A 26,535-nucleotide genomic window follows, 5' to 3' on the forward strand; every position below is an offset into this window, starting at 1 on the left:
ACACTACATTCTCCCTGTTTACATTCAGTAACAAATCTTTCTACAAAATTGAGAAAACCATATAGGCTGATGATGAACTGCTTGGTGCTTACATCTATCATGTGCTACAGTACAAATTACCTTTACGAGCGTGATTTTCTTTAAAATCAGTTGATTTATGTATTCAGTTTCAAAATGCTTAAGATCTTTCAATGCTGCATCTGAAAACTTTGTGCCATGCTCTTCAATACACTCCATTTCATCAAGTTTCTTCTGCTCTGCACATAAGTCTTTTTCATATTCCTTTATCAAACTGTAATCATCTTCTCCAAGTGCAGAATCCCTGCAACCAATCTAATAAATAAAAAAATGAATCTATGAATATATATATATATATATATATATTTATATATATATATATAAAATCCAGCCAGTTCTTTGTGGAAACATACCTTAAACTTATTTAAAATTGCCTGCAATTGAGAATTTAGCTTCAGATATTCAGTCTGTAGATTTCCAAATGCTTTAGACATTGTAGATGATAGAGATTCTTTGATAGCACTCAAGGACTGTTTTTCTGAATCAACATGGAATTGAAGATCCCTGGTAATGTGATTCAGCAAGTTGTGATGCTCAGAATACATCTCCGATACCTTTCCTATCATGTTCTGTTAAGCAAATGAACAAAATTAAAAAGGGCTAAACAACAATTGATAAACCATTACAATGAAAATGCCATAATGGGTTATGAAAACTATAAAAGGGCTAAACGACAACGCTCTAATATGTTAGAGCATTTTATTATTGCACTACTGCACATACATCATACAAGTTTAAAGTCAGCTCCAAAGCAGTAATACACTGGGACCTAGCTGAACATATCTGGCAAGCCAATGACAAGGGACAGATGTGTGTGGCAACCAATCATTAGTTATCTGCCAGAACTGCAAAACTATCCATGAGCCAACCCAAGAATGCTTAAAGGGACACTGAACCCAAATTTTTTCTTTCGTGATTCAGATAGAGCATGCAATTTTAAGCAACTTTCTAATTTACTCCTATTATCAAATTGTCTTCATTCTCCTGCTATCTTTATTTGAAAAAGGCATCTTATTTATTTATTTTGGTTCAGGACAATGGACAGCACTTGTTTATTGGTGGGTGATGAAAAATGGGCCGCATCTAAACTTACATTCTTGCATTTCAAATAAAGATACCAAGAGAATGAAGAAAAAGAAAATGTATGCTTACCTTATAAAATGTATTTCTTTTTTGACACGATGAGTCCACGGATCATCTTTAATTACTAATGGGAATATTCACTTCCTGGTCAGCTACTTTTAATGGGTCTTTAATAAAGATTATATTATTCTTTATATACAGTGCTGGTGTATTGTATACTTTTGGATTAAGAATAGGGTTAATGCAGTTAACCCTCACACTGTGCACTATTACAGTGGTGCTGTTTTCCCATCTCTTCGAAATTCACCTCCTGGTAGTAGGAGGCTGCAAAGAGCACCACAGCAGAGCTGTTAAACAGCTCCTTCCTTCCCTCCCTGTCCAGCAGTCTCATATACAAAACGTATGATACTCTTCAGTCCCAAAGGAAAGAGAAGTAGCCGTAGCTTTCTGTCCTCACTAACATAGGCAAAGAGAATGACAGGAGTGGGAGGGAAGGAAGGAGCTATTTAACAGCTCTGCTATGGTGCTCTTTGCCGCCTCCTGCTGACCAGGAGGTGAATATTCCCATTAGTAATTAAGATGATCCGTGGACTCATTGTGTCATAAAAAAGAAATTTGATAATAGGAGTAAATTAGAAAGTTGCTTAAAATTGTATGCTCTATCTGAATCCCGAAAGAAAAAACATTGTGTCCCTTTAAATACAGTAGAATTGCATAATCTACAAATGCACAAAAAAACCCCCAAAGTTTATGCTTACCTGATAAATTTCTTTCTTTCCGGATATGGTGAGTACACGGCATCCTCAATTACTGTTGGGAATATCACTCCTGGCCAGCAGGAGGAGGTAAAGAGCACCACAGCAAAAGCTGTTAAATATCCCTAGTCATTAAACCGAAGGAAAATGGAGAAAAGGAATAACATAAGGTGTCGAGGTGCCTAATGTTTAGTAAAAAAAAACATAATTTATGTAAGAACTTACCTGATAAATTCATTTCTTTCATATTAGCAAGAGTCCATGAGCTAGTGACGTATGGGATATACATTCCTACCAGGAGGGGCAAAGTTTCCCAAACCTCAAAATGCCTATAAATACACCCCTCACCACACCCACAATTCAGTTTAACGAATAGCCAAGAAGTGGGGTGATAAAAAAGTTCGAAAGAATATAAAATAAGGAATTGGAATAATTGTGCTTTATACAAAAATCATAACCACCACAAAAAAAGGGCGGGCCTCATGGACTCTTGCTAATATGAAAGAAATGAATTTATCAGGTAAGTTCTTACATAAATTATGTTTTCTTTCATGTAATTAGCAAGAGTCCATGAGCTAGTGACGTATGGGATAATGATTACCCAAGATGTGGATCTTTCCACGCAAGAGTCACTAGAGAGGGAGGGATAAAATAAAGACAGCCAATTCCTGCTGAAAATAATCCACACCCAAAATAAAGTTTAATGAAAAACATAAGCAGAAGATTCAAACTGAAACCGCTGCCTGAAGTACTTTTCTACCAAAAACTGCTTCAGAAGAAGAAAATACATCAAAATGGTAGAATTTAGTAAAAGTATGCAAAGAGGACCAAGTTGCTGCTTTGCAAATCTGATCAATCGAAGCTTCATTCCTAAACACCCAGGAAGTAGAAACTGACCTAGTAGAATGAGCTGTAATCCTTTGAGGCAGAGTTTTACCCGACTCAACAAAGGCAAGATGAATTAAAGATTTCAACCAAGATGCCAAAGAAATGGCAGAAGCTTTCTGGCCTTTTCTAGAACCGGAAAAGATAACAAATAAACTAGAAGTCTTTCGAAAAGACTTAGTAGCTTCAACATAATATTTCAAAGCTCTAACAACATCCAAAGAATGCAACGATTTCTCCTTAGAATTCTTAGGATTAGGACATAATGAAGGAACCACAATTTCTCTACTAATGTTGTTGGAATTCACAACTTTAGGTAAAAATTCAAAAGAAGTTCGCAACACTGCCTTATCCTGATGAAAAATCAGAAAAGGAGACTCACAAGAAAGAGCAGATAATTCAGAAACTCTTCTGGCAGAAGAGATTGCCAAAAGGAACAAAACTTTCCAAGAAAGTAATTTAATGTCCAATGAATGCATAGGTTCAAACGGAGGAGCTTGAAGAGCCCCCAGAACCAAATTCAAACTCCAAGGAGGAGAAATTGACTTAATGACAGGTTTTATACGAACCAAAGCTTGTACAAAACAATGAATATCAGGAAGATTAGCAATCTTTCTGTGAAAAAGAACAGAAAGAGCAGAGATTTGTCCTTTCAAAGAACTTGCGGATAAACCTTTATCTAAACCATCCTGAAGAAACTGTAAAATTCTCGGAATTCTAAAAGAATGCCAAGAAAAATGATGAGAAAGACACCAAGAAATATAAGTCTTCCAGACTCTATAATATACCTCTCTGGATACAGATTTACGAGCCTGTAACATAGTATTAATCACAGAGTCAGAGAAACCTCTTTGACCAAGAATCAAGCGTTCAATCTCCATACCTTTAAATTTAAGGATTTGAGATCCTGATGGAAAAAAGGACCTTGCGACAGAAGGTCTGGTCGTAGCGGAAGAGTCCACAGATGGCAAGAGGCCATCCGGACAAGATCCGCATACCAAAACCTGTGAGGCCACGCCGGAGCTACCAGCAGAACAAACGAGCATTCCTTCAGAATCTTGGAGATTACTCTTGGAAGAAGAACTAGAGGCGGAAAGATATAAGCAGGATGATACTTCCAAGGAAGTGACAATGCATCCACTGCTTCCGCCTGAGGATCCCGGGATCTGGACAGATACCTGGGAAGTTTCTTGTTTAGATGAGACGCCATCAGATCTATTTCTGGAAGCTCCCACATTTGAACAATCTGAAGAAATACCTCTGGGTGAAGAGACCATTCGCCCGGATGCAACGTTTGGCGACTGAGATAATCCGCTTCCCAATTGTCTATACCTGGGATATGAACCGCAGAGATTAGACAGGAGCTGGATTCCGCCCAAACCAGAATTCGAGATACTTCTTTCATAGCCAGAGGACTGTGAGTCCCTCCTTGATGATTGATGTATACCACCGTTGTGACATTGTCTGTCTGAAAACAAATGAACGATTCTCTCTTCAGAAGAGGCCAAGACTGAAGAGCTCTGAAAATTGCACGGAGTTCCAAAATATTGATCGGTAATCTCACCTCCTGAGATTCCCAAACTCCTTGTGCCGTCAGAGATCCCCACACAGCTCCCCAACCTGTGAGACTTGCATCTGTTGAAATTACAGTCCAGGTCGGAAGCACAAAAGAAGCCCCCTGAATTAAACGATGGTGATCTGTCCACCACGTTAGAGAGTGTCGTACAATCGGTTTTAAAGATATTAATTGAGATATCTTTGTGTAATCCCTGCACCATTGATTCAGCATACAGAGCTGAAGAGGTCGCATGTGAAAACGAGCAAAGGGGATCGCGTCCGATGCAGCAGTCATAAGACCTAGAATTTCCATGCATAAGGCTACCGAAGGGAATGATTGTGACTGAAGGTTTCGACAAGCTGAAATCAATTTTAGACGTCTCTTGTCTGTTAAAGACAGAGTCATGGACACTGAATCTATCTGGAAACCCAGAAAGATTACCCTTGTCTGAGGAATCAATGAACTTTTTGGTGAATTGATCCTCCAACCATGATCTTGAAGAAACAACACAAGTTGATTCGTATGAGATTCTGCTAAATGTAAAGACTGAGCAAGTACCAAGATATCGTCCAAATAAGGAAATACCACAATACCCTGTTCTCTGATTACAGACAGAAGGGCACCGAGAACCTTTGTAAAAATTCTTGGAGCTGTAGCTAGGCCAAACGGCAGAGCCACAAACTGGTAATGCTTGTCCAGAAAAGAGAATCTCAGGAACTGATAATGATCTGGATGAATCGGAATATGCAGATATGCATCCTGTAAATCTATTGTGGACATATAATGCCCTTGCTGAACAAAAGGCAAGATAGTCCTTACAGTTACCATTTTGAACGTTGGTATCCTTACATAACGATTCAATATTTTTAGATCCAGAACTGGTCTGAAGGAATTCTCCTTCTTTGGTACAATGAAGAGATTCGAATAAAACCCCATCCCCTGTTCCAGAACTGGAACTGGCATAATTACTCCAGCCAACTCTAGATCTGAAACACAATTCAGAAATGCTTGAGCTTTCACTGGATTTACTGGGACACGGGAAAGAAAAAATCTCTTTGCAGGAGGTCTCATCTTGAAACCAATTCTGTACCCTTCTGAAACAATGTTCTGAATCCAAAGATTGTGAACAGAATTGATCCAAATTTCTTTGAAAAAACGTAACCTGCCCCCTACCAGCTGAGCTGGAATGAGGGCCGCACCTTCATGTGGACTTAGAAGCAGGCTTTGCCTTTCTAGAAGGCTTGGATTTATTCCAGACTGGAGATGGTTTCCAAACTGAAACTGCTCCTGAGGATGAAGGACCAGGCTTTTGTTCTTTGTTGAAACGAAAGGAACGAAAACGATTGTTAGCCCTGTTTTTACCCTTAGATTTTTTATCCTGTGGTAAAAAAGTTCCTTTCCCACCAGTAACAGTTGAGATAATAGAATCCAACTGAGAACCAAATAATTTGTTACCCTGGAAAGAAATGGAAAGTAGAGTTGATTTAGAAGCCATATCAGCATTCCAAGTTTTAAGCCATAAAGCTCTTCTAGCTAAAAGAGCTAGAGACATAAACCTGACATCAACTCTGATAATATCAAAAATGGCATCACAGATAAAATTATTAGCATGCTGAAGAAGAATAATAATATTATGAGAATCATGATCTGTTACTTGTTGCGCTAAAGTCTCCAACCAAAAAGTTGAGGCTGCAGCAACATCAGCCAAAGATATAGCAGGTCTAAGAAGATTACCTAAACACAGATAAGCTTTTCTTAGAAAGGATTCAATTTTCCTATCTAAAGGATCCTTAAACGAAGTACCATCTGACGTAGGAATAGTAGTACGTTTAGCAAGGGTAGAAATAGCCCCATCAACTTTAGGGATTTTGTCCCAAAATTCTAATCTGTCAGACGGCACAGGATATAATTGCTTAAAACGTTTAGAAGGAGTAAATGAATTACCCAATTTATCCCATTCTCTGGAAATTACTTCAGAAATAGCATTAGGAACAGGAAAAACTTCTGGAATAACCACAGGAGATTTAAATACCTTATCTAAACGTTTAGAATTAGTATCAAGAGGACCAGAATCCTCTATTTCTAAAGCAATTAGTACTTCTTTAAGTAAAGAACGAATAAATTTCATTTTAAATAAATATGAAGATTTATCAGCATCAATCTCTGAGACAGAATCCTCTGAACCAGAAGAGTCATCAGAATCAGAATGATGATGTTCATTTAAAAATTCATCTGTAGAGAGAGAAGTTTTAAAAGATTTTTTATGTTTACTAGAAGGAGAAATAACAGACATAGCCTTCTTGATGGATTCAGAAACAAAATCTCTTATATTATCAGGAACATTCTGCACCTTAGATGTTGAAGGAACTGCAACAGGCAATGGTACATTACTAAAGGAAATATTATCTGCTTTAACAAGTTTGTCATGACAATTAATACAAACAACAGCCGGAGGAATAGCTACCAAAAGTTTACAGCAGATACACTTAGCTTTGGTAGTTTCAGCACTAGAAAGCGATTTTCCTGAAGTATCTTCTGACTCAGATGCAACGTGAGAAATCTTGCAATATGTAAGAGAAAAAACAACATATAAAGCAAAATTGATCAAATTCCTTAAATGACAGTTTCAGGAATGGGAAAAAATGCTAATAAACAAGCTTCTAGTAACCAGAAGCAAAGAAAAAATGAGACTGAAATAATGTGGAGACAAAAGTGACGCCCATATTTTTTAGCGCCAAATAAGACGCCCACATTATTTGGCGCCTAAATGCTTTTTGGCGCCAAAAATGACGCCACATCCGGAACGCCGACATTTTTGGTGCAAAAGGACGTCAAAAATGACGCAACTTCCGGCGACACGTATGACGCCGGAAACGGAAAAGATTTTTTGCGCCAAAAAAGTCAGCGCCAAGAATGACGCAATAAAATGAAGCATTTTCAGCCCCCGCGAGCCTAACAGCCCACAGGGAAAAAAGAGTCAAATTTTTAAGGTAAGAAAAAAAGATTGATTCAAATGCATTATCCCAAATATGAAACTGACTGTCTGAAAATAAGGAATGTTGAACATCCTGAGTCAAGGCAAATAAATGTTTGAATACATATATTTAGAACTTTATAAATAAAGTGCCCAACCATAGCTTAGAGTGTCACAGAAAAAAAGATTTACTTACCCCAGGACACTCATCTACATGTTTGTAGAAAGCCAAACCAGTACTGAAACGAAAATCAGCAGAGGTAATGGTATATAAAACAGAATTTATGCTTACCTGATAAATTACTTTCTCCAATGGTGTGTCCGGTCCACGGCGTCATCCTTACTTGTGGGATATTCTCTTCCCCAACAGGAAATTGCAAAGAGCCCAGCAAAGCTGGTCATATGATCCCTCCTAGGCTCCGCCTACCCCAGTCATTCGACCGACGTACAGGAGGAAATATGCATAGGAGAAACCATATGATACCGTGGTGACTGTAGTTAGAGAAAATAATTCATCAGACCTGATTAAAAAAACCAGGGCGGGCCGTGGACCGGACACACCGTTGGAGAAAGTAATTTATCAGGTAAGCATAAATTCTGTTTTCTCCAACATAGGTGTGTCCGGTCCACGGCGTCATCCTTACTTGTGGGAACCAATACCAAAGCTTTAGGACACGGATGAAGGGAGGGAGCAAATCAGGTCACCTAAATGGAAGGCACCACGGCTTGCAAAACCTTTCTCCCAAAAATAGCCTCTGAAGAAGCAAAAGTATCAAATTTGTAAAATTTGGCAAAAGTGTGCAGTGAAGACCAAGTCGCTGCCTTACATATCTGGTCAACAGAAGCCTCGTTCTTGAAGGCCCATGTGGAAGCCACAGCCCTAGTGGAGTGAGCTGTGATTCTTTCAGGAGGCTGCCGTTCGGCAGTCTCATAAGCCAAACGGATAATGCTTTTAAGCCAAAAGGAAAGAGAGGTAGAAGTTGCTTTTTGACCTCTCCTTTTACCAGAATAAACAACAAACAAAGAAGAAGTTTGTCTGAAATCTTTAGTGGCCTCTAAATAGAATTTTAGAGCACGGACAACGTCCAAATTGTGTAACAAACGTTCCTTCTTTGAAACTGGATTCGGGCACAAAGAAGGTACAACTATCTCCTGGTTAATATTCTTGTTGGAAACAACTTTCGGAAGAAAACCAGGCTTAGTACGCAAAACCACCTTATCTGCATGGAACACCAGATAGGGCGGAGAACACTGCAGAGCAGATAACTCAAACTCTTCTAGCAGAAGAAATTGCAACCAAAAACAAAACTTTCCAAGATAATAACTTAATATCTACGGAATGTAAGGGTTCAAACGGAACCCCTTGAAGAACTGAAAGAACTAGATTAAGACTCCAGGGAGGAGTCAAGGGTCTGTAAACAGGCTTGATTCTAAGCAGAGCCTGAACAAACGCTTGAACGTCTGGCACAGCTGCCAGCCTTTTGTGAAGTAAAATAGAGAACGCAGAAATCTGTCCCTTCAGAGAACTTGCAGATAATCCCTTCTCCAAACCCTCTTGTAGAAAGGATAAAATCCTAGGAACTTTTATCTTGTTCCATGGGAATCCTTTAGATTCACACCAATAGATATATTTTTTCCATATCTTATGGTAAATTTTTCTAGTTACAGGCTTTCTAGCCTGAATCAGAGTATCTATTACAGAATCTGAAAACCCACGCTTTGATAAAATCAAGCGTTCAATCTCCAAGCAGTCAGTTGGAGAGAAACCAGATTCGGATGTTCGAATGGACCTTGAACAAGAAGGTCCTGTCTCAAAGGTAGCTTCCATGGTGGAGCCGATGACATATTCACCAGGTCTGCATACCAAGTCCTGCGTGGCCACGCAGGAGCTATCAAGATCACCGAAGCCCTCTCCTGGTTGATCCTGGCTACCAGCCTGGGAATGAGAGGAAACGGTGGGAAAACATAAGCTAGGTTGAAGGTCCAAGGTGCTACTAGTGCATCTACTAGTCGCCTTGGGATCCCTGGATCTGGACCCGTAACAAGGAACCTTGAAGTTCTGACGAGACGCCATCAGATCCATGTCTGGAATGCCCCATAATTGAGTTATTTGGGCAAAGATTTCCGGGTGGAGTTCCCACTCCCCCGGATGGAATGTCTGACGACTCAGAAAATCCGCTTCCCAATTTTCCACTCCTGGGATGTGGATTGCAGACAAGTGGCAGGAGTGATCCTCCGCCCATTGAATTATCTTGGTCACTTCCTCCATCGCCAGGGAACTCCTTGTTCCCCCCTGATGGTTGATATATGCAACTGTCGTCATGTTGTCTGATTGAAACCTTATGAATTTGGCCTTTGCTAGATGAGGCCAAGCTTTGAGAGCATTGAATATCGCTCTCAGTTCCAGAATGTTTATCGGGAGAAGAGATTCTTCCCGAGACCATAGACCCTGAGCTTTCAGGGGTTCCCAGACCGCGCCCCAGCCCACCAGACTGGCGTCGGTCGTGACAATGACCCACTCTGGTCTGCGGAAGCTCATTCCCTGTGACAGGTTGTCCAGGATTAGCCACCAACGGAGTGAATCTCTGGTCCTTTGATCTACTTGAATCGTCGGAGACAAGTCTGTATAATCCCCATTCCACTGTCTGAGCATGCACAGTTGTAATGGTCTTAGATGAATTCGTGCAAAAGGAACTATGTCCATTGCTGCAACCATCAATCCTATTACTTCCATGCACTGCGCTATGGAAGGACTAAGAACAGAATGAAGAACTTGACAAGAGCTTAGAAGTTTTGATTTTCTGACCTCTGTCAGAAAAATCCTCATTTCTAAGGAGTCTATTATTGTTCCCAAGAAGGGAACTCTTGTTGACGGGGAAAGAGAACTTTTTTCTATGTTTACTTTCCATCCGTGAGATCTGAGAAAGGCTAGGACGATGTCCGTATGAGCCTTTGCTTTTGACAGAGACGACGCTTGAATCAGGATGTCGTCCAAGTACGGTACTACTGCAATGCCCCTTGGTCTTAGAACCGCTAGAAGGGACCCTAGTACCTTTGTGAAAATTCTCGGAGCAGTGGCTAATCCGAATGGAAGTGCCACAAACTGGTAATGCTTGTCCAGAAAAGCGAACCTTAGGAACTGATGATGTTCCTTGTGGATAGGAATATGGAGGTACGCATCCTTTAAATCCACCGTGGTCATAAATTGACCTTCCTGGATGGTAGGAAGGATCGTTCGAATGGTTTCCATTTTGAACGATGGAACCCTGAGAAATTTGTTTAGGATCTTGAGATCTAGAATTGGTCTGAATGTTCCCTCTTTTTTGGGAACTATGAACAGGTTGGAGTAAAACCCCATCCCTTGTTCTCTTATTGGAACTGGATGAATTACTCCCATCTTTAACAGGTCTTCTACACAATGTAAGAATGCCTGTCTTTTTATTTGGTTTGAAGATAATTGAGACCTGTGGAACCTTCCCCTTGGGGGTAGTTCCTTGAATTCCAGGAGATAACCTTGAGAAACTATTTCTAGTACCCAAGGATCCTGAACATCTCTTGCCCAGGCCTGAGCAAAGAGAGAAAGTCTGCCCCCCACCAGATCCGGTCCCGGATCGGGGGCCATCCCTTCATGCTGTTTTGGTAGCAGTGGCAGGCTTCTTGGCCTGCTTACCCTTGTTCCAGCCTTGCATCGGTCTCCAGGCTGGTTTGGGTTGAGAAGCATTACCCTCTTGCTTAGAGAATGTAGAAGTAGAGGCTGGTCCGTTTCTGCGAAAGGGACGAAAATAAGGCTTATTTCTAGCCTGAAAAGACCTATCCTGAGGAAGGGCGTGGCCCTTTCCTCCGGTGATGTCTGAAATAATCTCTTTCAAATCAGGACCAAACAGTGTTTTGCCCTTGAAAGGGATGTTAAGCAATTTTGTCTTGGAAGACACATCCGCTGACCAAGACTTTAGCCAGAGCGCTCTGCGCGCCACGATAGCAAATCCTGAATTTTTCGCCGCTAATCTCGCTAATTGCAAAGCGGCATCTAGAATAAAAGAGTTAGCCAATTTAAGTGCATGAACTCTGTCCATAACCTCCTCATACGAAGATTCTTTATTGAGCGACTTTTCTAGTTCTTCGAACCAGAAACACGCTGCCGTAGTGACAGGAACAATGCATGAAATTGGTTGAAGAAGGTAACCTTGCTGAACAAACATCTTTTTAAGCAAACCCTCTAATTTTTTATCCATAGGATCTTTAAAAGCACAACTATCTTCTATGGGAATAGTAGTGCGTTTGTTTAGAGTAGAGACCGCCCCCTCGACCTTAGGGACTGACTGCCATAAGTCCTTTCTGGGGTCGACTATAGGAAATAATTTCTTAAAAATAGGGGGAGGAACAAAAGGTATGCCGGGCCTTTCCCATTCCTTGTTTACTATGTCCGCCACCCGCTTGGGTATAGGAAAAACATCGGGGGGCACCGGAACCTCTAGGAACTTGTCCATCTTACATAATTTCTCTGGAATGACCAAATTGTCACAATCATCCAGAGTAGATAATACCTCCTTAAGCAGTGCGCGGAGATGTTCTAATTTAAATTTAAATGTTACAACATCAGGTTCAGCTTGTTGAGAAATTTTTCCTGACTCTGAAATTTCTCCCTCAGACAAAACCTCCCTCCTGGCCCCTTCAGATTGGTGTGAGGGTATGTCAGAAACGTTATCATCAGCGTCCTCTTGCTCTTCAGTGTTTAAAACAGAGCAATCGCGCTTTCTTTGATAAGTAGGCATTTTAGATAAAATATTTGCAATAGAATTATCCATAACAGCCGTTAATTGTTGCATAGTAATAAGTATTGGCGCACTAGATGTACTAGGGGCCTCTTGTGTGGGCAAAACTGGTGTAGACACAGAAGGGGGTGATGCAGTACCATGCTTACTCCCCTCATCTGAAGAATCATCTTGGGCACTATTATTATCTGTGGCATCATTGTCCCTACTTTGTTTGGACACCATGTCACAATTATCACATATATTTAAATGGGGAGACACATTGGCTTTCATACATATAGAACATCGTTTATCTGATGGTTCAGACATGTTAAACAGGCTTAAACTTGGCAACAAAGCACAAAAAACGTTTTAAAATAAAACCGTTACTGTCACTTTAAATTTTAAACAGAACACACTTTATTACTGAATATGCGAAAAAGTATGAAGCAATTGTTCAAAATTCACCAAAATTCACCACAGTGTCTTAAAGCCATAAAAGTATTGCACACCAAATTTGAAAGCTTTAACCCTTAAAATAACGGAACCAGAGCCGTTTTTACATTTAACCCCTATACAGCCCCAGGAATCTGCTTTGCTGAGACCCAACCAAGACCAGAGGGGAATACGATACCAAATGACGCCTTCTATAAGCTTTTTCAGTGGATCTTAGCTCCTCACACATGCATCTGCATGCCTTGCCTTCCAAAAACAACTGCGCATTAGTGGCGCGAAAATGAGGCTCTGCCTATGACTAGAGAAGGCCCCCATCTGAAAAAGGTGTCCATACAGTGCCTGCCGTTTTTTAACAACAATCCCCAAGATTATAATAACTATAAAGAGCTATAATCTGTCAAATATGCTTAGCAAAGTAATCGTTTTAGCCCAGAAAAATGTCTACCAGTTTTTTAAGCCCTTATAAAGCCTTTATTCTTTTACTTAATCTAAGAAAATGGCTTACCGGTCCCCATAGGGAAAATGACAGCCTTCCAGCATTACCAAGTCGTGTTAGAAATGTGGCCAGTCATACCTCAGGCAGAAAAGTCTGCCAACTGCTTCCCCCAACTGAAGTTACTTCATCTCAACAGCCCTGTGTGGAAACAGCAATCGATTTTAGTAACGTTTGCTAAAATCATCTTCCTCTTACAAACAGAAATCTTCTTCTTTTTTCTGTTTCAGAGTAAATAGTACATACCAGCACTATTTTAAAATAACAAACACTTGATTGAAGAATAAAAACTACATTTAAACACCAAAAAACTCTTAGCCATCTCCGTGGAGATGTTGCCTGTGCAACGGCAAAGAGAATGACTGGGGTAGGCGGAGCCTAGGAGGGATCATATGACCAGCTTTGCTGGGCTCTTTGCCATTTCCTGTTGGGGAAGAGAATATCCCACAAGTAAGGATGACGCCGTGGACCGGACACACCTATGTTGGAGAAATAAGAGTATATCGTCGATCTGAAAAGGGAGGTACGACCGATAACAGAGAACCTATGAAATAGACCCCGTAGAAGGAGATCACTGCATTCAAATAGGCAATACTCTCCTCACATCCCTCTGACATTCACTGCACGCTGAGAGGAAAACCGGGCTCCAACTTGCTGCGGAGCGCATATCAACGTAGAATCTAGCACAAACTTACTTCACCACCTCCATAGGAGGCAAAGTTTGTAAAACTGAATTGTGGGTGTGGTGAGGGGTGTATTTATAGGCATTTTGAGGTTTGGGAAACTTTGCCCCTCCTGGTAGGAATGTATATCCCATACGTCACTAGCTCATGGACTCTTGCTAATTACATGAAAGAAAACAACAACCCGTCTTTAAAATACAGGGCGGGGCCGTGGACTCACCATATCCGGAAAGAAAGAAATGTATCAGGTAAGCATAAATTTTGTTTTCTTTCCTAAGATATTAAGTCCACGGCGTCCTCAATTACTGTTGGAAACCAATATAAGCTAAAGGACACAGAGGACTAGGGAGGGACAAGACAGGTGGACCTAAACAGAAGGCACCACTGCTTGAAGAGCCTTTTTCCCAAAAGAAGCCTCAGCCGAAGCAAAAGTATAAAAACTGAAAAAAAAGTATGCAAAGAAGACCAAGTTGCAGCCTTGCAAATCTGTTCCACAGAAGCTTCATTTTTGAAAGCCCAAGAAGGGGAGACAGCCCTAGTGGAGTGAGCTGTGATTCTCTCAAAAGGCTGCTGTCCAGCAGTCCCATATGCCAAAGGAATAATACTTCTAAATCAGAGAAAAAGAAATCGCAGTAGCTTTCTGACCTTTACGTTTCCTAGAAAAATAAACAAACAATGAAGAAGACTGGCGAAAATACTTATGCCTGCAAATAGAATTTAAGAGAACGCACAACAGGTTGTGCAAAAAACGTTCCTTATGAGGAGGAGGATTAGGACAGAGAGAAGAAACAATTTCCTGATTAATATAAATGAAGCCCAACTTGGTACGAAGAATTGCCTTATCAGCATGAGAAACAAGATAAGGGGAATCACACAGCAAAGCTGAGAGTTCAGACACTCTCCCAGCAGAAGAAATAGCAATAAGAAACAAAACTTTCCAAGATGGAGCAACAGACTTAAACACAGGCCTGATTCTGACCAAGGCCTGACAAAAGGTTTGCACATCTGGCATGTCCGCCAGACGCTTGTGTAGCAAAATAGATAAAGTAGAAATCTGACCCTTTAGAGTACTGACAGACCAACCCTTCTCCAGACCTTCCTGGAGAAAAGACAAAATCCTTGGAATCCCCAGACACCAAAACTTGACCTGCTCCTTGCACCGAAGGCAAAAAGAATGACTGGGGATTGTGGGAGGGGGAGTGATATTTAACAGCTTTTGTTGTGGTGCTCTTTGCCTCCTGCTGGCCAGGAGAGATATTCCCAACAGTAATTGAGGACGCCGTGGACTCACCATATCTTAGGAAAGAAAAGACAATGCAATTGTGCTTACTATGGATGTTATTACCAGTAGATTTGTGTCTGAGATATTTCAAAGATTGCTTCCGTTTACATGCCTTCTGTATCTTGCGACATCAGCCAATTAGACTCATACGTATACACTAAAGTCTTGCACATGCTCAGTAAGAGCATTTGCCTCAGAAAGTGTGCATATAAAAATATTGAGCACAAATTCATAATAAAAGTAAATTGGAAAAAAGTTATTTAAAATTGTATGCTCAATCTGAATAACAAAAGTTTAATTTTGGCTTTAGAGTCCCTTTAAACAAAGTGAAGAAAGAGAACAAAGTCAACTTCATATTACACTATCTGAATTATAAAAGTATACATTTTGATTCTCATGTCCAGTTAGTTTTCAAAAAAATTCAGTGTAAAAATAATTATCCAAAGGGAGCAAGAACGTCAACATCCGTAGTTGCAGTCCTAAATTAGGAAGCTTTTAGAAAAGTCAATATGCTGGATTTTTACCGTCCAAACATACTATTCTTACAAGTATATTACGGATACTGAGATCAGCACCTAAGAGCTTGAGTAGTCACCAACAACCACCTGTGCATAAGCTTGGTAAACAGGCAAGCAAGTGCACAGAGTAAACACATGAATCATCACCAGGTGGGTAGACCCCGAGATCAACAAAAGTTTTTTTTAGTTTTTTTTTTAACATGCTTTCTACGGCAAAGGGTGTTTAAAACTCAGCATTACGGGTTGTTTGAGATGGTATATAATAGCATAATTTATGTAAGAACTTACCTAATAAATTAATTTCTTTCATAGTGGCAAGAGTCCCTGAGCTAGTGATGAATTGAATAAACCTACCAGGAGGGGGCAAAGATTCCCAAAACTCAAAATGCTTATAAATACACCTCCTATCTCACTCATACCTTAGTTTAACGTGTAGCCAAGTAGAGAGGTGTAAAAGGAGTAAAAAGCATACAAAAAGAGGAACTGGAAAAAATAAAGTGCTTTATACAAAAAATCATAACCACCAAAAATAGGGTGGGTCTCATGGACTCTTGCCACTATGAAATAAATTAATTTATCAGGTAAGTTCTTACATAAATTATGTTTTCTTTCATGTAAGTAGCAAGAGTCCATGAGCTAGTGACGTATGGGATATAATACTTAAGATGTGGAAATCCACAAGTCACTAGAGAGGGAGGGATAAAATAACAGCTAAATCTGCTGAGAAATAATTAAGTTTTCTTAAACATGTCAAAAAAACTCAAATCAAAGGCATTAGAATCAAACTGAGACAACTGCCTGAAGAACCTTTCTACCAAACGCTGCTTCCGAGGAAGCAAACACATCAAAATGGTAAAATTTAGTTAAAGTATGCAAAGAAGACCAAGTTGCTGCTTTGCAAATTTGATCAACTGGAGCTTCATTCTTAAAAGACAAAGAAGTGGCAACTGATCTAGTAGAATGAGCTGTGATTCTCTGAGACTGGAGACTGCCCCACCTCCAAATAAGCTTTATAAATCAAGTTTCAACCAAGATGCCAAAGAAATGGAACCTGGAACCAGAAAAAAAGAAAATGTATGCTTACCTGATAAATTTATTTCTTTTTTGACACAATGAGTCCACGGATCATCTTAATTACTAATGGGATATTCACCTCCTGGTCAGCAGGAGGAGGCAAAGAGCACCACAGCAGAGCTGTTAAATAGCTCCTCCCTCCCTTCCCTCCCACTCCAGTCATTTGACCGAAGTTAGGAAGAAAAAGGAAAAGCCAAGGTGCAGAGGTGTCTGAAGTTTACAATAACCCACAACCTGGCCGTGTCATTGTGTCAGAAAAAGAAATAAATTTATCAAGTAAGCATAAATTTTCTTTTCTTTTTTAAGACACGATGAGTCCACGGATCATCTTAATTACTAATGGGATTCAATACCCAAGCTAGAGTACACAGATGATACGGGAGGGACAAGACAGGGAACATAAACGGAAGGCACCACTGCTTGAAGAACCTTTCTCCCAAAAGTGGCCGAGGCAAAAGTGTTAAATTTGTAAAAATTAGAAAAAGTGTGAAGAGAGGACAAAGTTGCAGCCTTGCAAATCTGTTCCACAAAAGCTTCATTTATGAACGCCCATGAGGAAGCAACAGCCCTCATGGAATGAGCCGTAACTCTCTCTGGAGGCAGCTGCCCAGGAGTCTCATATACAAAATGTAAGATACTCTTCAGCCAAATAGAAAGAGAAGTAGCTATAGCTTTCCGTCCTTTGCGTTTTCCTCAGAAAACCACAAACAAAGAAGACTGACAACAGTCCTTAGTCGCCTGCAGGTAAAACTGAAAAGCACGGACCACGTCCAAATTGAACAGAAGTCTTTCCTTCTGAGAAAAAGGATTAGGACACAAGAAAAGAACAACAATCTCCTGACTAATGATCCGATCAGAAACAACCTTAGGAAGAAATCCTAATTTAGTACGTAAAACTAACTTATCTGAATGGAAATAAGATAAGGAGACTCATACTGAAATGCCGAGAGCTCTGACACTCTCCGAGCAGAAGAAATAGCAACAAGAAATAAAACTTTCCAAGATAACAACTCAATATCTAAAGGAAAGAATAGGCTCAAACGGAACCCCTTGAAGAACTCTGAAAACTAAATTCAGACTGCATGGAGGAGTAACTGGTATGAACACAGGCCTGACAAAATGATTGTACATCTGGGACATCTACCAGACGTTTGTGTAACAAAATAGAGAAAGACTGAGTATTTACCCGTTAGGGAACTTGACGATAAACCTTCCTCCAAACCCTCTTGGAGAAAAGACAAAATTCTAGGAATCCTATCTACTCCATGAGTAGCCCATGGATTCACACCAATAGAAATATTTACGCCATATCTTATGATAAATTTGAATAGTAACAGGCTTTCGAGCCTGAATCATGGTCACAATGACAGAGTCAGAAAAAACCCTGCTTGGATAATAAGTGTTCAATCTCCAAGCAGTCAGTTTCAGTTAAACCAGATGATTTGGGTGAAGGAGGGGCCCTTGAATTAGAAGGTCCTTCCTCAACGGAAGTCTCCAAGGTGGCAGAGATGACATGTCCGCCAGATCTGCACACCAAATTCTACAAGGCGAAGTCGGTGCCATGAGGATCACCGAAGCCCTCTCCTGCTTGATTCGAGCAACGGCCCGAGGAAGAAAAAAAACAAACAGAGAAAAAAAGCTGGAAAACACTTCCGGATGGAGTTCCCACTCCCCTGGATGAAAGGACTGCCTGCTCAGGAAATCTGCCTCCCAAATGTTCCACCCTTTGGGATGTAACTCGTCAACACGCAGCAAGAATGGGCCTCCGCCCACTGAATTATTTTAGATACCTCTGTCATCGCTAAGGAACTCCTCGTTCCTCCCTTATGATTGATGTAAGCCACTGACGTAATTTTGATCGACTGGAACCTGATAAACTGGACCGAGGCTAAACGAGGCCAGGCCAGAAGAACATTGTAGATCGCTCTCAGCTCCAGAATGTTTAAAGGAAGAACAGATTCTGGCTGAGTCCAAACCCCCTGAGCCCTTAGGGAGCCCCAGACTGCTCCCCACCCTAGAAGGCTGGTGTCAGTTGTCGCTATCACCCAAGATGGTCTGCGAAAGCAGTTTCCTTGGGAGAGATGATCCAGAGACAACCACCATTGAAGCCACTGAAGGCCGAGGAGTGGACTGAATGACTAGACAAGTATCGATAATCTCTGATTTCCTGACATTCTGTCACACAAATCTTCATTGATATGGAATCTATTAAGGTTCCCAAGAAAGTTACCTTTGTGCTTGGGACTAAGGAACTCTTTTCCAAATTTACCTTCCACCCGTGAGACCACAGGAAGGATAAGACCATGTCCGAGTGAAATCTTGCTAGCTGTATGGATGGCGCCTTGACTAGAATGTCGTTCAGATAGGACACCACTGTAATGCCCCGTAACCGAAGCACCACCAACAGTGCTCCCAGAGCACTGTGAAAACTCTGAGAGCTGTGGCAAGACCGAAAGTAAGAGCCACAAACTGGAAGCGTTTGTCCAGAAAGGCAAACCTTAGAACTTGTGAATGGCACATGAAGGTACGCGTCCTTAAAATCCACTGTTGTCCTAAATTGACCCTCTTGGATCAAGGGAAGAATGGAACGAATAGTTTCCATCTTGAAGGACGGTACACCAAGAAAATCAGTTTAGACTCTTGAGATCTAAAAAAGTAAATTTATGCTTACCTGATAAATTAATTTCTTCTATGGTAAGACGAGTCCACGGATTCATCCATTACTTGTGGGATATTATCCTCCTGCTAACAGGAAGTGGCAAAGAGCACCACAGCAAAGCTGTCTATATAGCTCCTCCCTTAGCTCCACCCCCCAGTCATTCGACCGAAGGTACAGGAAGGAAAAGGAAAAACTACAAGGTGCAGAGGTGACGGAAGTTTAAATAAAAAAAATATAATCTGTCTTAAAATGACAGGGCGGGCCGTGGACTCGTCTTACCATAGAAGAAATTAATTTATCAGGTAAGCATAAATTTACTTTTCTTCTATAAAGGTAAGAAGAGTCCACGGATTCATCCATTACTTGTGGGATACAATACCAAAGCTGCAGGACACGGATAAACGGGAGGGACAAGACAGATGGTTAAACAGAAGGTTAAACAGAAGGCACCACTGCTTGAAGAACTTTTCTCCCAAAAATAGCCTCCGAAGAAGCAAAGGTATCAAATTTGTAAAATTTTGAAAAGGTATGAAGCGAAGACCAAGTCGCAGCCTTACAAATCTGTTCAACAGAAGCATCATTTTTAAAAGCCCATGTGGAAGCCACCGCTCTAGTAGAGTGAGCTATAATTCTTTCAGGAGGCTGCTGTCCAGCAGTCTTGTATGCCAAACGGATGATGCTTTTCAGCCAAAAGGCAAGAGAGGTAGCCGTAGCTTTTTGACCTCTACGTTTTCCAGAATAGACAACAAACAAAGAAGATGTTTGATGGAAATCTTTGGTCGCTTGCAAGTAAAACTTTAAAGCACGAACCACGTCCAAGTTGTGCAATAGACGCTCCCCTTCTTAGAGGAAGGATTAGGACACAGAGAAGGAACAACAATTTCCTGATTAATAACAACCTTAGGAAGGAATCCAGGTTTGGTACGCAAAACCACCTTATCAGCATGGAAACAAGATAAGGCGAGTCCCATTGCAATGCAGATAGCTCAAACTCTTCGAGCCGAAGAGATAGCAACTAAAAACAGAACTTTCCAAGATAGAAGATTAATATCTATGGAATGCATAGATTCAAACGGAACCCCTTGAAGAACTAAATTCAAACTCCATGGTGGAGCAACAGGTTTAAACACAGGCTTGATTCTAACTAAAGCCTGACAGAACGACTGAACGTCTGGAACATCTGCCAGACGTTTGTGCAGTAGAATTGATAAAGCAGATATCTGTCCCTTTAAGGAACTAGCTGATAGCCCCTTCTCCAATCCTTCTTGGAGAAAGGACAAATCCTAGGAATCCTGATCTTACTCCATGAGTAGCCTTTGGATTGGCACCAATAAAGATATTTACGCCATATCTTACGATAAATTTTCCAGGTGACAGGCTTTCGAGCCTGAATAAAGGTATCTATGACCAACTCAGAGAAACCCCGCTTGGATAAGATCAAGCGTTCAATCTCCAAGCAGTCAGTCGCAGAGAAACTAGATTTGGAATGGACCTTGAATCAGAAGGTTCTGTCTCAGTGGCAGAGTCCATGGTGGAAGAGATGACATGTCCACCAGGTCTGCATACCAAGTCCTGTGTGGCCACGCAGGTGCTATCAAAATCACCGAAGCTCTCTCCTGTTTGATTCTGGCAATCAAACGAGGAAGGAGAGGAAATGGTGGAAACACATAAGCCAGGTTGAACGACCAGGGTACTGAAAGAGCATCTATTAGTACTGCCTGAGGATCCCTTGACCTGGACCCGTATCGAGGAAGTTTGGCATTCTGACGAGACGCCATCAGATCCAATTCTGGTGTGCCCCATTGCTGAATCAATTGTGCAAACACCTCCGGATGGAGTTCCCACTCCCCCGGATGAAAAGTCAGACGACTTAGAAAATCCGCCTCCCAGTTCTCCACTCCTGGGATATAGATTGCTGATAGATGGCAAGAGTGAGTCTCTGCCCATTGAATTATTTTGGTAACCGCGGCCTTAGAACCGCCAGAAGAGACCCTAGCACCTTTGTGAAAATTCTGGGAGCTGTGGCCAACCCGAAGGGAAGAGCCACAAACTGATAATGCTTGTCCAGAAAGGCGAACCTGAGGAACTGGTGATAATCTTTGTGGATAGGAATGTGTAGATACGCATCCTTTAAGTCCACGGTGGTCATATATTGACCCTCCTGGATCATTGGCAAAATAGTCCGAATGGTCTCCATCTTGAAGGATGGGACTCTGAGGAATTTGTTTAGGATCTTGAGATCCAAAATTGGTCTGAAGGTTCCCTCTTTTTTGGGAACCACAAACAGATTGGAGTAGAACCCTTGCCTCTGTTCTGTTTTCGGAACTGGGCAGATCACTCCCATGGTATATAGGTCTTCTACACAGCGTAAGAATGCCTCTCTTTTTGTCTGGTTTACAGACAATTGAGAAAGATGGAATCTCCCCCTTGGGGGAGAATCTTTGAAATCTAGAAGATACCCCTGGGTTACTATTTCTAAAGCCCAGGAGTCCTGAACGTCTCTTGCCCAAGCCTGAAAGAAAAGAGAAAGTCTGTCCCCTACTAGATCCGGTCCCGGATCGGGGGGCTACCCCTTCATGCTGTCTTGGTGGCAACAGCGGGCTTCTTGGCCTGTTTATCCTTGTTCCAAGTCTGGTTAGGTCTCCAGACTGACTTGGATTGAGCAAAATTCCCCTCTTGCTTTGCGGCAGGGGAAGAGGTAGAGGGACCACCTTTGAAGTTCCGAAAGGAACGAAAATGATTTTGTTTGGTCCTCATCTTATTCGTCTTATCCTGAGGAAGGGCATGGCCTTTCCCTCCAGTGATGTCTGAAATTATCTCTTTCAGTTCAGGCCTGAATAGGGTCTTACCCTTGAAAGGGATGGCTGAAAGCATAGCTTTTGATGACACATCAGCAGACCAGGACTTAAGCCATAACACTCTACGCGCTAAAATGGCAAAACCTGAATTCTTCGCCGCTAATTTAGCCAATTGAAAAGCGGCATCTGTAATGAAAAAATTAGCTAGCTTGAGAGCCCTAATTCTATCCAGAATATCATCTAATGGGGTCTCAACCTGAAGAGCCTTTTCCAGAGCCTCGAACCAAAAGGACGCTGCAGTAGTTACAGGAACAATGCATGCTATAGGTTGGAGAAGAAAACCTTGGTGAACAAATATTTTCTTCAGAAGAACCTCTAATTTTTTATCCATATGATCTTTGAAAGCACAACTGTCCTCAATAGGTATAGTTGTACGCTTAGCCAGGGTAGAAATAGCTCCCTCCACCTTAGGGACCGTCTGCCACTAGTCCCGCACAGCGTCAGATATGGGAAACCTTTTCTTAAAAGTAGGAGGAGCAGCGAACGGAATACCTGGTCTATCCCACTCCTTAGTAACAATTTCCGAAATCCTCTTAGGGACCGGAAAAACATCAGTGTAGGCAGGAACCTCTAGGAATCTGTCCATTTTACACAATTTCTCTGGAACTACAATAGGGTCACAATCATCCAGAGTCGCTAAAACCTCCCTGAGCAATAAGCGGAGGTGTTCTAGTTTAAATTTAAAAGCCGTCATATCTGAATCTGTCTGAGGGAACATATTTCCTGAATCAGAAATCTCTCCCTCAGCCAGCAAATCCCTCACTTCAGAACATTGTGAGGGTACATCGGATATGGCTAATAAAGCGTCAGAGGGCTCAGCGTTTGTTCTCACACCAGACCTACTGCGCTTCCCCTGCAACCCAGGCAGCTTAGATAAAACCTCTGTGAGGGTAGTATTCATAACTGTGGCCATATCTTGCAGGGTGAAAGAATTAGACGCACTAGAAGTACTTGGCGTCGCTTGTGCGGGCGTTAGCGGTTGTGACACTTGGGGAGAATTAGATGGCAAAACCTGACTCTCTTCTGACTCATCCTGCGACATACTTTTAGTAGCTAAAATAGGTTCTTTACAATTTATTGACCTTTCAGTGCATGAGGGACACATTCTAAGTGTTGGTTCCACAATGGCTTCTAAACATATTGAACATTGACTTTCCCAATGTCAGACATGTTGAACAGGCTAGTAATGACTACAAACAAGCATGAAAACACTTTATTTAGTGAAAAATATAATCTTAAAAAACGGTACTGCGCCTTTAAGAGAAAAAAAAGCATACACGTTCTGCAAAACAGCCCTTAACATGCACCAAATTTTTCAAAACTTTGTATGTAGACACAATATAGGTTGTTAAAAATTTTTGTGGTGCAATCTTAACTATTAACCCCTTAATTTGCAAACCGGATCGAAAATTGGCCCAGATCCGGAAAAAAACACTCTCAGCACCTTGCCAAAGCCCTGCTGTGGCCCTACCTGCCCTCGGGGATCGAAAATGTGGGGTAAAAGCTTCGATTTGGCCCAAAACATACACCAGGGCCCTCAGGAGTTAGAGCTTGCTGATAAAACTAACTGCGCATCTGAGGCGTGAAAATAGGCCCCGCCCATCTCACTCGATGTCTCCACAGCCTTAAAGAACCTGCAGCAGAGCGGTTATAACTAGCCATGTGGTTTCTGAGACCCAAAAGTTAAAGGATTACTTTCTGTTATAATTTTTAAGCTAAACAACTAACATATTAAAGTTAATAAACATTAATTAAAACCTACTGACCTATATTTTCTCCAAAACAAAGTTTCATAACGTTCTTAAAGTTATATCTTTTATTCGCCGATGATGTCACGTTATCCTGCCCACTATTTTCAACACTGCATGTTCAAAATACTTAAACCAATAACTTTGTGTTTAAAGCGCCATTTTGAAACCTAGGTATTGTAAACGGATTGGTACAGAGCAAAGGATACCCATGGAGTGGGTTTGGAAAACAATTAAATTTGCAGACAAGATTTCTGATATACGGTAGAGATATGTTAATGAAATGCTATTGATAAAAAGCGTATTTGGGGTAGTTAGTTAGTTAGTAACAGGCATAGAAAATATTTACTTACAGTGGCCCTTTAAGCCATGTGTGCCCTTAATAAAGTTTGCCCAAAACGTTATTGCCCACAAAAACGTTAAAGCACTCCCAAATAAAAAAACGTTTGCTCACAAACATTTGCAATTCAGTGTCAACCATATTTGTAATTGGCCCCATATGCAAGCTAAGTAATGCCCTTCTTTTAGCTCTAGGATTACTGCTTACCCTTACCCTCCTGGGTATAATGTCAGCCTTTCTGAAATACACAGTCTCTCCAGAAAAATATGACTGAACATGCATGAAACCGTTCCTCACACTGAAGTTTCCTGTACTCCTCAGCCTCTGTGGGAACAGCAATGGATCTTAGTTACAAATGCTAAGATCATCATCCTCCAGGCAGCAGTCTTCATCCATCTGCTGCCTGAGAATAAATAGTACACATTGGTACCATTTAAAATAAACTCTTGCTTGAAGAAATTAAAAACTAATATTTTATTACCTCTTTCACTTTGCCTACTCTAAGTACTAGGAAGGGTAAAGAGAATGACTGGGGGGTGGAGCTAAGGGAGGAGCTATATAGACAGCTCTGCTGTGGTGCTCTTTGCCACTTCCTGTTAGCAGGAGGATAATATCCCACAAGTAATGGATGAATCCGTGGACTCGTCTTACCTTTATAGAAGAAAGTGGTCTGAAGGTTCCCTCTTTTTTGGAAACCACAAACCGATTGGTATAAAAAAAAAAAAACAGACCCAGGACCTGTATTGGAACTGGAACAATCATTCCCAGGTCTGAGATGTCTCCTACGCAGTGTAAGAACGCCTCTCCTTTTGTCTGATCTGCAGATAATCCTGAAAGCAGAAACCTGCCTCTGGGAGGAAAAAACTTTTGAACTCTAATTTGAATCCCTGGGACACTATTTACTATTGCCTTGCCCAGGGATTCTGAACATCTCAAACCCAAGCCTGAGCGAAGACTGAAAGTCTGCCCCCTACAAGATCCGATCCCGTGGCATGTCAGTGGCATGTCCTTCATGCTGTCTTTGATTCAACAGCAATTGAAATTCTTTAAAATTTTTAAAAGAGATTATTTCCGTCAAGCCAGGTTCCAACAAGGTCTTCCCCTTGTAAGGAATTGCTAAAAGCTTAGACTTAGAGCATGCATCCATAGAACAAAGCTCCAACCATAAAGCTCTGTGAGCTGGAACAGAGAAACCTGAAACCTATGCTCCCATTTTGATAACTTGAAGGGTCAAATTGAAAGCTTTTATCCTATCCTGGATTTTATCCAGGGAAGTTTCTGACTTAATAGCATCAGACAACGCATCAAACCAATATGCCGTTGCACTAGTGAAGGTAGTAAAGTACACAGCTGGTTGTCATTGTAAGCCCTGGTGTACATCCCTTTTTTAATCTTTTGTCCATAGGATCTTTGAAAAATCCAACTATCCTATAAGGGTATAGTAGTTCTCTTAGCCAAGGTGGAAAGTACTCCTTCCACCCCAGGGAATGTTTGCCCAGTCTCCTTAGCTGAGTCGGCTATGGGAAACATCTTTTTATATATAGGGAATGCAGTCTTTTCCTTTCCTTATAACTTACTGAACGCACTAGGATAGAATATACCGGTATTGTCGGAGTCGGCCCGGGTAGCTAAAACCTCCTAAAGTAACAAATGGGAGGTGTTCAAGCTAAAAAAAAAAAACTGAAAGAAAAAAACCTCAGGATCAAATAAAAGAAATTATTCCATCTGAGTCTGAGAATTCTCTCACAGATAATCGCAAAGTATCTTCCTCTTTCAGGTAACAGGGAAGAACCATACGGAATAGTAACTACTGAATCAATCAATTTTCTATTCTAAATGATTGAGAATAATTCCTCTAGTAATGTTTTCTACCTCGTGGGAAGAACATATAATGCATGAAATGCAGAGTAACTCCGGGTGGAGTTGAAAAGGAAGCGCAAGGCCTTGCATGTGGGCCATAAAGTTTAGTGGGACACTATAGGAGAAATTTGTGGCATAGATTGACCATTGTCAACAGACTCCTAAACAGCAAAAGCCTTAGAAGGAGTAGGTTCAGAAAAGAGTGAAATTTTTTAATAAAAATTGACACATAAAAAAAAGTTACTGTCTCTTTAATTTTTAAAAAGTAACTCATTTTTTGTGTGTTCTTGTTCCATCCTAAGTCACAAAGGATGAAATAAACAGTAAACAGCTGAAATTCTGTTAATAAAAATTAACAGATAAAAAAAGTTACAGTCTCTTTAAATTTTAAACTGTAACTATTTCTTTTTGTACGCAGGAATGAGGTAGACTAGCAAGCCAATAATGAAGCACCTACTTACATCTCAGATATTTTGCTGA

General features: G+C 41.0%; 1 protein-coding gene across 1 annotated transcript in view; it reads right to left on the reverse strand.

The window, feature by feature from the left end:
* Nucleotides 1-26,535, reverse strand: part of CENPE (centromere protein E) — a 261,773-nt gene that overhangs the window by 48,782 nt on the left and 186,456 nt on the right. The window contains exons 54-55 of the mRNA XM_053703505.1: nt 432-647; nt 121-333 (exon numbers count right to left, since the gene is read on the reverse strand). Coding sequence (XP_053559480.1) covers nt 121-333; nt 432-647 — 429 coding nt within the window. The remainder of the gene's footprint in view (nt 1-120; nt 334-431; nt 648-26,535) is intronic.

Source organism: Bombina bombina, chromosome 2, assembly GCF_027579735.1.
Source record: "Bombina bombina isolate aBomBom1 chromosome 2, aBomBom1.pri, whole genome shotgun sequence".
NCBI lineage: Eukaryota > Metazoa > Chordata > Amphibia > Anura > Bombinatoridae > Bombina > Bombina bombina.